The 13,310-nt window shown below is 38.5% G+C and overlaps 3 protein-coding genes across 3 annotated transcripts; all 3 read left to right on the top strand.

Moving 5' to 3' along the window:
- Positions 1-2,109: 2,109 nt before the first annotated feature.
- LOC115619980 (cylicin-2) lies at positions 2,110-3,657 on the top strand. The gene has a single exon (XM_030513025.1). The coding sequence runs from the start codon at positions 2,260-2,262 to the stop codon at positions 3,538-3,540; it is 1,281 nt and encodes a 426-aa protein (XP_030368885.1). The 5' UTR covers positions 2,110-2,259; the 3' UTR covers positions 3,541-3,657.
- Positions 3,658-6,192: 2,535 nt separating this feature from the next.
- On the top strand, positions 6,193-10,119 carry LOC115629917 (PDZ and LIM domain protein 7-like). The gene is made up of 5 exons (XM_030526525.1): positions 6,193-6,614; positions 8,900-9,051; positions 9,126-9,217; positions 9,441-9,613; positions 9,872-10,119. The coding sequence occupies exons 1-5, from the start codon at positions 6,408-6,410 to the stop codon at positions 10,001-10,003; spliced, it is 756 nt and encodes a 251-aa protein (XP_030382385.1). The 5' UTR covers positions 6,193-6,407; the 3' UTR covers positions 10,004-10,119.
- Positions 10,120-10,829: 710 nt separating this feature from the next.
- Positions 10,830-12,119, top strand: LOC115619971 (the record flags this gene model as incomplete). Its single annotated transcript, XM_030513007.1, has 3 exons — positions 10,830-11,744; positions 11,810-11,877; positions 11,937-12,119. Coding segments are annotated over 3 exons (1,089 nt in total), but the record flags the coding sequence as incomplete, so codon positions are not given.
- Between the last annotated feature and the right edge of the window lie 1,191 nt (positions 12,120-13,310).

Genomic DNA, 13,310 nt, shown 5'->3' with positions numbered 1-13,310 from the left:
TGGAAATATGTATTTGGAGTGAATAACAAACGATTTCAATGAAGCTGCTTATGGAATATAGAGCTTGTGCGTTCATAAATTGGCTTGATTTGACTTATTTCAGCAAACTTACCCTTTCAGTAAAATACTTTTAACAAGTTGCTTTAATTCAAAGAAAAATTTCATATGCATTTCTTTGCTTCATTTTATTGGGCACAATGTATTTTTTTTGACGGCCCATAGTCACAAAAATTTCAGTGCGTTTCGCAAATATAAGCCGCTTGTTATTATTCTGTGCGTCTGTTATTCTTGCCTTCTAAGCGCTTTTGCATTTTACTGGCACTTCCATTCAACACAATGGTGTTGTGCAAAAGGCGTAAAGCTGTAAAATATATTGCGTGCGCAACCAAATAACAATAAAAAGCAACAATGCTCTATGCAGTAGAAGCAAGACACTTGAAACCTTTGCTCCCAATTAAAGTGTTTCACTTAGAGTACAGCTTTGAGTTCTGTCGCCAACGGCACATTAACTGATGTAAGACGTTGAATAAACTGACATATTCCTCGCCATTTTGCATGCACATGTGACCAACTTGAATTTGGCAGGCTGCTCACGTTTTGCATTAAGCTCGCGTTATTTATAATCATTGTGCGCAGGATTGTGTATCCTTTTAGTTTTGTTTTCATTGTGCTCTCGCGCATTATTTCGTTGCCCTTCTCCATGCATTTGACGCCACTGTGTATTAAGTGGTATTTATGGCTTAACAGACTTCCTCTGTTGATGCGTACGAGCTCCGACGAGTTAAGATTGCTATTGGGCTGGCCCATTCAATGTGAACATCGTTCATACGCCCTGTTGCGCAGACATGATAAATTTCGCCTTAAGCTTCATTACAAATATTGTGGCATCTACATGCAAATATTGAGGCACATTTCGCCATTTACAAGGAAGTAGTTCAACCGGCCTTGGATGCTGAAATATTAAAATTATAAATTGCTTTTTATGTTTGATTGTCATAAGCTAGAAAGGCAATTGACGCCAGTTATAAAACGTATTTTTCTCTCTTTGCGGTTTAATTTATATTTTCGTTATTTTTCTTCTTTTTTGTTGTCAATAAGCACAAATTACGCGTCAGACGTTGCTGATCATGTGGATTACAACTGTGCACTGCACAGTGTGAAATTTCTATAAATCCAAGTTGTTATGCTAGGAATATATCTTCTTTTTTTTGCCCAGCTTAAATAGGACCGTGGCTTTTTTTCTTGCAGCATCAACTGCTTGTTACTTAAATCAGTATTAAGAAGTTGAATTTAGCGCGGGCAAGGACTGGCAGAAGGATGCAAATGCAGAGCAGATCCAATCATTTAATCCAATGTTTCTGTTATTATATCTCATTAAAGGAATGTGACTTGATTATCTGAATAACTATTTATTTTTATGTAGACCATGTTATTGTAAGGTGAGATATTTGCCACAGTTTACTTTCTTTTACTCCACATCCACAAAAAAAGAAGAAAAATGTATTTTTTCCATTAGAATATATTTAGAACAAAAACTTGTATAATCGATCTGGAAATCTAGAGGGGAATTCAATGCGCTGTAATCTGGGATGAATGCTTATCAGCTTTGTTTTTCAATGTACGACTATGTGTTTCGCAGAATCCAATTTGTGATAATTATACATACATGTGATTTAATTTGAATAATTTTGCAATCAGAGCCAACTAAATTGCGCAGTCTATAAAAATATGCAAATAAATAAATTGTTCCTACTTAAATTGGGCATGACTGGCACGCAAGTGTTAAATTTAGTTTAAATATAATTTCAGCTTAATTTACACAAATGGCTATCACGTTGTAAGGCCCTTTCTCAACGTTAAAACGTCGGCTTGTGGCAAAATACAAGTATAAATATGTATGTATTTATATGCACGCAATCATGCACCGCATACATATTTGCTTATCAAGAATGATTTGATTTTATAATTACACTTAAAGCCGTCCGCCAGTACGGACTGCTACAACAACAACAACAACAGCTAAATACTACGGAGTGATAATTTGCAAAGCGATTGAGATAGTTCATAAGAAAACGTAGACGACGGCAACGATCGCCAGTTCAAAAACACAAATCGCCGAGCGAGGTTATGAAGAGTGTGCTTAAATAAAAGAAATAACGACATACGAGTAATCATCAGCCGTGACCCACAAACGCAAAATCCAAGGATTAGAAAATAAACGTCATTGTGCAATATAAAACAGTTGCAGCAGCAATTAAAATGCCTAATACTTGGCCCAAGGTGTGGCTGGCAATAGTCCTGCTGGTGGGTGTTGCTTCCACTCTGCCCCTAGGCGGGGACTCCGGGTCCACGGATGCTGCGGAAAGTGATGAACAGCTCTTGGAGCAGTTAGATGGTGCCGCCCCATTGGAATTGGTGGACCAAACTGAGAAAGTTGCGTTAGTTGAATCAGAAGAGGTACTCCATAGAGATGAGGAAGCGCTGAACAGTAGCAGCGGCAGTAGTGATGAGCAAACAGAAGCGAAACGGGATAAAATATATGCCAGCTTGGACCAAATTCGTCGCAAACGCTTCATAGAATTCAAGAAAGTGGACGATGAGTTACGACGCGCAAGGCGCAACCCAATTGAGGATCCTGATCCAGTGTCGACGCACAATCACAATGAGCCTGGTGATCATCCAGACCAAGTGGCACATGAACATCTAGGAGATAAGCATGTGCTAAGATTGCGCCGTGGATCTGATAAAGATGAAAGCGGGTCTTCTGAGGAAAAGGGTGAAAAGAAAAATAAGGATGAAAGCGGGTCTTCTGAGAAAAAGGGTGAGAAGAAAAGTAAAGAACAGGACTCATCAGAGGAGCAAAAGAAGGACGAACACGAACAGGCCAGACGCAGGCGTGCAGCTGAATCAAATGCCAGTGGCTCATCCGAGGAGCCAAGTGACAAGAAAGAAAAGTCGCATAACTCTTCAGAGGAGCAAAATAAGGGGGAATCGGGACAGGCCAGAAGCAGACGTGCGGCTGCAGCAAATGTCAGGGGCTCATCTGAGGAGGTCGATGAAAAGAAAGAAAAGCCGCAGGACTCATCAGAGGAGCAAAAGAAGGATGAGCCTGAGCAGGCCAAGAGCAGGCGTGCAGTCCCAGATCATGCAAGGGGCTCATCTGAAGAACGAGATGACAAGAAAAGTGCCCGTCCTAAACGTGTACCTGATCAGGACTCCAGTAGCTCATCGGAGGAGAATGCTGAGAAAAAAAATAAATCTAATTCAGCAGATTCGTCCGAGGAGCAGCAGAAGCCACAGCAGTTGCAACCAGAAACCGAGGCAGAGACTGAAACTCCGGCCCGACGCAGACGCAGCGTTGAAGTCCAGGATGAACCGGACACACAGACAGACGAAGAAATGCTGAAGGCAATTGGAGAGCCGGGCCATGCCGCAGACGATGAAGAAAAAATGAAGACAAGCATTGAGGACTATGCACAGGGCTGTGAAGTCATGGAGGTGAACTCCAAGGAAGCCAATGAGGCAACCTACATGGAGTAAAAAAAAAGCTACAGGGAACACAATTTTTTATTTTTATTGAGGCAAGAAAATCGCGCAGCTGTACACTTTTGTAAATAAACGAAATAAAAACAAAACCAAATTATGCATATACTCGCACATAACAATGTATATATACTCGTATATATACATACATACATAAACAAATATCAAGCGTTTCGCATCTTTACATTTTGTTTGGCGTACCTTGCTCCTGGGTCTTATCAGTAAATGCCTTTCTGACATGTCTCACCTTTGCAAAGTTTCGGCGTCGTCTTTCGTTTGTTACGAACACAGCGCCCAGAACATTGCTGGGTTATGCTTATCAGCAGCGGCTTTGTCTGTCTGCCTGCAAGGGCTGACAGCCAATTTGATAAAGAGTTTGGCCTTCCTCACTGTACTCTTGCCTTTCAGTGGACAACGTTGAAACTGACATCGACGTTGGCTCCGTATGCGTGTCTGACTCACACCTGTGAACCAAATAATTGTGAAGATGGTCATATAAAAGACACGCTTGTATAATCGAAGTATGCTAGGGCTATTGTTGGCGATATTAGTGCAGTACTGATTGTTAAGATTGAGGAGTACACTTTGATAGCTTATAGCATTATACGTTATAATAACTTAAATGCGGTTAACGAAAGAATCGAATGCTAATTTATTACCATGGACGCTGTATTGTTAACAGAATTAAGAAGGAACTATAGAGCTATTGGTAGAGACTATATATGGGCATTTCTCTAATGTCGATTGAAACATTCGTACGCATTCGAAGTGAAAAAAACATAATTTTATTTTGACAAAAGGCGAAAGTTGTAGCTCTTGACTAGATCTTCTATATAAAAGTAATTGGTGCTTAGTTGGATTATTCCAGATAATTTTAATTCACACGACAAAAACAGAAGTTGCTTTCACGGCGAACACTTCAAACAATGATATCAGCGAAGGAATATTTTAAAAATATATGTGAATATTTTTATGTTATGCATTGACGTATCTTATATAATTTGTTTTATAATTTTTATATATTTTCCTCTTATGTCGACCATCAATTTTTGTCTACATAAAGAAATAAATAATAATATTTTTTATCTTATTCAAAAATATTAAGTAGTTTAATTATTATTTAATTTTAATCACTGTCGCACGTGACATTTTATGTATTTTTTTACTTTACTTGTATATGCAATTAGATGATTATAAATGATTTTAAATATGGCATATATGTAATTAATTTATTTTATCGGAACAGAACGAATGAAACTGGGTTATCGCCTGAAATAATATTTTTTATTTGCCATACCATTACGCTATTTACGAGAAAACTTGTCCAAAATTTTAATCCATATATATATATATTAAATTTGTTTAATAATCTCAGTAAAATGAAAATTTTTGAAACAAGTTTTTTTTTTATACAATTTCCACTAATGATGTCGCATGCGACAAACTTTTAAAATGAGCCAATAGCGAAGCGTTGATTGTTTTTCATTTATTTATAATTTGCAATAAAGATAAATAATAAAAAAATGCGTTTGTAACCAATATTTGGCAGTCTTATACAAATAACTTTGACGCCCTGATAAAAAATGCAACTTTTCATTCCCATTATGAAAACAAAACAAAACGTGTAACAGAAATGTTGAAAACAGAAATTTTGTTCGACTTTCCATTTGAATTTTTCGAAATCTGTTTTGAATTATTGTGCAATTTGTTTACATTAATTAAATTTGATAGATTGTTAAAACATCATACTTTTATAGACTTTGAGTTTCTTTCTGTGGAACTGCCCATATACTTTAATTTAGCAATATAGTATTACAAGTATGTTAGTCCCCATTTATTTTTATTTCGCTGGGTATTGTAAAAAATAACAGACACTATATTTGTTTCCGATGAACAGCGTTTTTCTCCAACTTCAACAAACAATTTACACGCCACGCTGAATTGTAGGAACCAAGGTTCGAAGATTTTACGCCAGCACTGTGAAATGAATAAAAATACACAATCACATAGTACGTACTTATACTATATTTAACCATAATATTTCGTAAAAAGCAGCCACAGCCGGCAAACTTTTCATGGACCTATCCCAATGCCTGGGATGGAGCACGACAAAAAACAGAAACCGCATGCCAACTACAAGTATGAGAACATGCAGCTGAGGAGAACAAAGGCAAACTTCTCGAAATTATTTTGGTTGTGCTTTTTAGTCGCCCGAGTCGAGTGCAGTCGTGTGGAAGCCCAATAAACTGAGTCCGAGGCGTGCCTTTACTTCAGCAAAATAGCTGCTCCAAATATATACATTAAATTTATTTTATGTGTGAAAAAAGGGCTAAATAGTTTTTATCGCCTAATTGAAAGTGCACTTTAATTTAGTTGGGGCGTTATATCTTGAAAATATCTCATGCTCGCCCGTTTTTTTGTTAACAACTAATTCGAATTGTGCAATGCATGACTGATTATATAAGTTGATCACAAAAAACTGAAAGCTTCAACAAAAACTATACCATTGGTGTACTATTCAAATAAAATACTGTTCAACATTTGTGCATCGATGTGTTCGACAAGCCGGCAAATACAAAAATATTTGTGTATACTCGTATGCAAATTTATACAAAAATTTTGACAGCCAGGAAAAAGTTGTGTTGCTGCAAAATAAGATTTGACGCAACAAAGTTGAGAGAGTTGAAGAAGAGAAAAAGAGAAAGAGTATATTATTCAAATTTAAAAATAAAACAAGCAAGAGCGCAGAGCAAGAGCTGCGAACGAAGCAAAAACTTACTTGTACACCTAAGAGCAGCGGAGAAAACATTCTGAAGTAAATATAAGAAAAAACATAAACAAACAGTAAACAGCAGTCAGCCAAAATGCCGGAGCCTTTGGGCCAACTGTGGTCGGTGCCAGAGACGAAAAAGAAAGCGCCCATAATCAAGGTATCCTGCGGAATTGGCGACACCGATGGTTTTCCAGCGTTCGATGTTGACTCTGATGCTTATGCGACAAAGGATGATAGCAAATGGGGATTTCTGATAACTGGTGGCGCCGAATTTCATATGCCTCTAACCGTATTTCAGGTGAGTTAACAATTGGGGTGTGCGTGAGCTCAATTTATAATTTTCATTTATATTTTAATATATATTATAATTTATTTGTAATTTGTTATTGCTACTAACAGGAAATGGCCAACGATGGTCACAATTTAATTTGACTTGAATTTCGGATTCCATGCAATGTAAAAGAAATAACAACTTGGGGCTTCAGTGAACATGCATTATCAGTTTCTTTTTTTGGAGTTTTTGCTGCGAAATCGGCCTGCAGATTTGGCCATAACATGACAGTTTGAATTTTTTTTTTTAGATAAGAGACCACTCTCACAGAATTTTTTTAAGCTGTTAGTAATACTGATTTCTATGATAAGTACTTGGGAACGAACTCACCTTGTAAGGTTCCTAGCAAAAAACACAAACCTTATTTAATATTAGCATTAACAATAAGTTAAATAAATCAATGAAATAGCTATACAGGGTTTGAAAAATGTTGACACTGAATAACAAAAAACACATTAAATAATCGTGCAATGCTTGCTTGAAAGAATTTGCTCACGCCACATCTCTATTGTACAGGGATAAGCGCCATGGCGTACAGCAACAAGAACAACAACTATAAACAAAAGCAAAGCAACAGTTATGAGCGATTTCTTTACGCGCGGTTAAATATGCATGAAGGGCCCGTTGGCTGTGCCACTCCCCTCCAACAGGAGCGTGTGAGCTGCGGCATGTGGCGCTGAAATTAAAAATTGATAAAAAGTCATAATGAAATCTATTTATAAGATATGCACTATACATTGGTACGAGTATGTGTGTAGAAGCTCGTGTACAAGTACATGGGCATGGCAGCTGCATGATTTGTAAACAATTTAAATAAAATTATACACTGCTCTTATAGCCAAAATGTAATATTTGGTTGTTGACGTAGGCAACAGCTGCCACCATTTGCCATCGTCATTGTTAGCGACAGACGCCCCACATAGCCGCACCCGCATCCACACCCGCACCCCGACCCGCATCCGCATCCGCAACAGTGCTCATAAGCATGGGTGGGCCCGAAGCCAATGGCCAATTTGAAATATGCCGTGACGAAAGCGCGCTCTGAAAATTTGTGGGCAATGCGAATGGAAGCGAAGTGAAATGCATGCATATTGGATTATTTTGTGGCTAATGCAACAGGGCGTATGAGTAACAATTGCTGACTTGCGTTTGACAGCCTGCCTGCCGCTCGGGCATTTTTTTCAACTACTGTCGAGTGAATGTACAATATTTGGGTTAGAAAAGTTCTCTATATTTGAAAATATATATATACATATGTGTGCATATGTATTGGTCTTATGTACATATAGATATAAATGTGTAAAAATATATGTAGGCTTGTGGGTATTGCTTTCGGTTTTGTTAAATTTTACTTTTGACGTCTGTGCCATTTGTTTGCTTTTAAGACACACAATTCGTATTTTTTTCTGGGCTAAAAGGCATTGTCGAACGGACATGGTCGACTTCACAAACACTTAGCTATTTGAAGAAAATCGTACTAAACATTTTAGATAGACGATCAACTGATGGTTTTTATTCAGTTATTTTATTCAGTTTCTTGCAGCACTTTAATAATCGTTCATTGTTGGGGGCTAACATTATTGGCTTACATTAGTTTAGCTTAAATGATAACTAGATGTTAAGCAGATGTGAATAATCATAATGAATAATAATAACAAAAACAACAAACAACAATAATTTTATTGTTAAGTATACCTAAATTTTGATAAACAAAAAATAGTAAAAATTAATAATGAATATAATGAACATTTAACTAGAATCTTCAGTCAGTTCTAAGACCGAATAGTTCTCGAGGGAATACATTTGTTTGTGGAAAGCAATTTTCTTTGTAGACATTTTGCATATTCATATATACTGTAGGGTGATCTGCGAGAATATATGACATGATATCGCGCATATGCGTAGCCACTAGCTTGATTCTTTTATATATACATTTTTACATATATATCCACACATTAATCTGTGACTGTCGTTTTCATGTATATATAGTTATGTATATACGAGTATCTATATATATATATAAGTATATATATGTGTTCATATGTACTTTGTTCAATTCGAACTACACAATATTTTGGTCAATTGCGCGTCGACACTCGCGTCGTCTGGTGATCGGTCAGTAAAGCAAGCAAGAAAAGTGAATGACGGCCGAACTTAATATTTAAAATTTAAATAATTTTAAAAATTTAACTATTAGTTATTGTAACTAATATGGCATATTATAACACCTATCGGTTTTCATTGTATGGCAGGTAACACCTGATGGTCTAGCCGATAAATCGGGCATACGTCTGGGCGACATAATTCTCGAAATAAACGAAGAGGACGCCACGCATCTGACGTTGGCCCAGGCACACGAGAAAATCAACGCATCGCCCAAGAAAATACACTTCCTTCTGCGAAAGTAGGTTGCACTTGCACTTATTTGTTGTGTGAGATTCAAATGCGCTTTTTGCTTATATAATGTACTTATCACAGCATGGAGGAGGACGATCCATTGGGAATGTATGAGGCCGGTGAGGAGAAATCGATTGTGATGCGCGTGCCGAAACCAATGCCACCACCTAGTGGTAAGTGTTGCATTTACATACTCCATTTGCATGTGGCCGTTGCCATTGCCATTGCCATTGTCATTTCGATTTCCCATTTTCCATCAACCATATTCAAGTAAGGATCCATGTCTCAGCTAACCGTTTGAATGCCTTATCAGCTTGTCTGAAGCACTAACAAATCGTTATCTCTTTGCACATGCATTTCTCTCTGTACTCACTCGATTGTTATTTCTTTTTGTAGACTTCCACCCAACCCCATTGCTTGGCTCCCGTTGTTGGCATCCAATAATGTGGCAAGAGCCACCAGAGCCACCCAAGCCCAAGAAAAAGAAAACTAAAACCGAAATCGATGAAGAGGGCAACGAAGTGGTGGTCGAATTAAGCGAGGATGAGTCCTCGGACGAGGAAGAGAAGGTGATTGAAATGATATTGCAGTCTATCTGCTACTGCCATTCGCTTACTTGCACACACTCGCTGGCAGCATTTGGCGCTTAACTTAAGTGTTTGGCCAATAACTGCAAGCCCTTTCAGCAACATATTTCATGCCAACAACATTGGAAAGCAATTGAATCAAGCACTCAACCAACTAACACCTTCTTTTCGTTCGTTTCTCATTTCTTGATTTACCAAACCCAACAAACACTTCACCAATCACGATTGGAACCGTCCCAGGAGCTGCCACATCATCGCATTATTAGGAACATAAGGCGCTTCTTTGCGGAGGTCGGCGATAACCAAGAGTTGCGTAGCAGTACCATTGAGAACATGCTTCTCGCCTTGCCCAGTGCCTCGAAGTCGAAGTGATGTGGCGTGCATTGAATCCATTAACCCATTATGCCTGCATAATTAACGTTTCTTTTATATGTACATACTTTGTGCTTAAACCCAAAATGTTTAATAATAAATATCGGAAATGAATATATTGCCATTTGACTATTTAGCCTATGCGCTGAATGAAATGAATATAAATGTACCTAATTCTGTTTTTACGCGGTAGATTGGTTCCGGAAACAACCGTGTAAAAAAAGACGTTGTAAATATGCGTAAATAGGTGATTGGTTCTTTATCTCTACAGAAATATATATGCAAGTTTTAATTTTCAAGCCGTGTTATATCAAAATAGTGTAAAAAAAGACCGTGATGAAAATTAAAAATTGTATATATGGTTGCACGACTTTATTCCATTTAGCACGATTCAAAATAACATATGATCAAGGTTTTTTTACACGACTTTTTCTGGAACCAATATACAGTGTAAAAGCAGAATTAGGTGTAATTCATGTATTTAGAAGAAGCTAGAGTCATTTCATTACATTGAGAGTTGTTGATCAAATTTCATTGGAGCTTAATAATACCCAGTCCTAATAGGAAAACAACAAAGGAAGTTGCAGCAAGAAGTTAAATCTCTGCCAGCAGTTTTGTTACTGCTGCTTTGGTTCAAGTTTGTTCTCCACATATAGGGCTTTAATGTAGCATTCCCTTCTTGTTTAACTACTATTTCTTCAGAAATAATAAATAATAATGGAGAAAGGGGTGCGTATTCGCATGCTGATGTTATATGTAAATACAAGTATGTAAATGTGTTGCATGATGAAACTTATAATCGTTTTGCTTGATTAATCCATGATCTTACTATTTGAAAGGCATAGCAGCTCTTGCATCCCCAGCACTGAAAACAGCACAGTCGGTTCGCGTGACAGCCAGCTCGATTGAGTTTCGGCTCCTTGAGATGCAGCGCAAGTTGTCGCAAATTGCCGAAATACCGAAAATATTGTCGTCAACGTTAGCCACCGTGTCGCAGACCTTCGACAAGTTAACAGCAACGGAACTGGAGGCAGCTGCTTACGTGCGACGCAAGTGCTCCTACGATGAGGATGTCATAGACTATGAACTGAGCGATGTCACGCAAACGGATGTTGAGGCAGCGGAGGACACGGACACGGGCACGGACACGGGCACGGATATGAACACAGATGTGGATGGCAACGACGATGACAACGAAAACGAGCTGAAACAAATCAAGCTGCTAAAGGATGTTACACCGGAATCGGATTATGCATCGGAAGCCAATTACGCGACAAATGAGTCACTGAGCGAGGAGCCAGACACCGCAAGCAGCCTGGCGGGCGACCATGATGTGGACGTCGAAGCGGACGATGTTGACAGTGATAATGCGGTTTACTATATGAAGCTGCCTGCAGTGCCCGCTAATCACGAGGCGGCTTATAGCTCCAACGACGACGAGCATGTGGACTTTGACGATGATGAGGAAGGTGAGAATGATGACTGCGATTTCTTGAGCACCACTTACACGTGGAACCTGCGCAATGTTCCCAAATTGCGTGTAAGCGATGCTGACGAGTACGACGTGTACGATTTGACACTGAGGCCAACAACGCCACCACAAGAGGAGCATCAGACACAGCGGAGCGTTGACAATAGCGCCATCAATGCCGGTGTTCATGACACTTCAAAGGTGCGCGCCGCCACGCCTCTGGCAAGTGACAGCCACGCGCCGCTGGAGACCGAGGTGCCGACGCAGAAGGTAAAGCATAAGGCATTATTATTATAAATCCTGCCATTGACATATTTGTTCGTATGTGTGCACAGCTGCTGTTCAAGCTGGATAACTTGGAACGCAAATGGCCCTGGGCGGACCGTGAGAAAATCATCTACAAGTAAGTGGCGCTATCCAATTGCCATTGATTCATTAATTGTTTCCATTCCTTCTTTGCAGACAATCTACTTGTCATTTGGTGCCTCGCCAGCCCTTGGGTCTTGTAGGACAACGCATTCAGCTACTGGCCAAGAAGAAGTTGTTCGTAGAGCCTAAGACACAATGAGATAAGTGCTATGTTGAAGAATTTTAATGTAGTTCATTAAACATCACATTTTACCTTAATTTATTATTACTTTTGGGAAGATCGATCGTGAATGAGTTTTTAAAATTAAATTTTAAAACATTTGACACCTTTGCTATTTTAACTGTTTTATATTATTACTTGTTAGTGACACAAATACAGGGTGCGCCATCTTTTATGTCGTTATTAGTGAACCGATTGACTTGAGTAGACCAGTGTTGAAAACCTCAGTTCAAGAAATTGTACAGAACCAAATTAAATAAAAATATCTCATACTTGAAAATCGGTTGTTTATTTTCAAAGATATTCAATGTTTACATATCGACATAAAAGATGGCGCACCCTATACTTTTTATTGATTTGTACTCGTATTCTAGAATGTGTTTATTACTTGTATACGCAAAAAGTTTATTAAAAAAATTGAAACTATTTGCTGGTGCTAGGATCATGCAACTGGAATCACACATGTAGTTATGATGGACGCACCTGTAATCTAAATTAAAGCAATGCAAAGCAAAGCAAGGTGTGTGGATGTGAAAAGAGCTGGAAGAATATACATTTCGGTTTCATAATGCGTTTAAAACTTTTGTGTGGAAGATGCTGAGCTGCTTAAAAGTTTCAGTTCTAGTTATTGTTGCCATGTTGAGTGTCTTTTTATGAGCCGAGCCCTGAAGTATGCAACAGTCTCTTGCAGTGCTCGGGTATTTTCTGGAATGAAAGGAGGAATTCACACAAAAATGCGCATCAGAGCGGCAGGCAAGCAAAAGGAATAAAATATGTGTATAAAAGAAACACAAAGGTGCCATGCCAAGTTGCTCAAGTGTAAAGGGGAGTCGCACTTATTGCAATCTGTGTCAATGCTTTGCTATGAAATATACATTTTCTCCTGGTCTTTGAGTAAATCGTCTGATTGCACGCAATTACTTGTAGGCAGCTTAAAGTGCTTAAATATGTGTCTTTTCATGAATAACAAGGCGTGAAAATTATAATTAAGCAGCTCATTTGACGTCTGCCACTTGTGATGAGTACATTTTGCTTGTTACCTACCCAGTTATCCTGCAGTTATCTTTATGAGCTGTGTTGCAGGCAATACAGCCGCTTAAGAAGCACGTAACAGCAATATTTACAAAATATGAAGCTGGCGGCTTGCCTGCTGGTGCTCCTTAAGTACTCATAAACTGCCACTTATCGCACAACTGTACATGCATAAAACATGGCGTCATTTTGTAAGCGTCGCCGACTGCCGTAAA

The sequence above is a fragment of the Scaptodrosophila lebanonensis genome, unplaced genomic scaffold (assembly GCF_003285725.1).
Source record: "Scaptodrosophila lebanonensis strain 11010-0011.00,11010-0021.00 unplaced genomic scaffold, SlebRS2 tig00000001-arrow-pilon, whole genome shotgun sequence".
Taxonomy (NCBI): domain Eukaryota; kingdom Metazoa; phylum Arthropoda; class Insecta; order Diptera; family Drosophilidae; genus Scaptodrosophila; species Scaptodrosophila lebanonensis.
The sequence above is the reverse complement of the archived record's forward strand: the minus strand, read 5'-3'. Positions and strand labels throughout refer to the sequence as shown.

What these genes read in the sequence shown, in the direction of transcription:
- LOC115629917 (XM_030526525.1), top strand. Translation starts at nt 6,408, where the DNA reads ATGCCGGAGCCTTTGGGCCAACTGTGGTCGGTGCCAGAGACGAAAAAG. An exon ending in ATACACTTCCTTCTGCGAAA is followed by an intron (nt 9,052 to 9,125) that starts GTAGGTTGCACT and finishes TACTTATCACAG; the next exon opens with CATGGAGGAGGACGATCCAT. An exon ending in CCTCGGACGAGGAAGAGAAG is followed by an intron (nt 9,614 to 9,871) that starts GTGATTGAAATG and finishes GAACCGTCCCAG; the next exon opens with GAGCTGCCACATCATCGCAT.
- LOC115619980 (XM_030513025.1), top strand. Translation starts at nt 2,260, where the DNA reads ATGCCTAATACTTGGCCCAAGGTGTGGCTGGCAATAGTCCTGCTGGTG.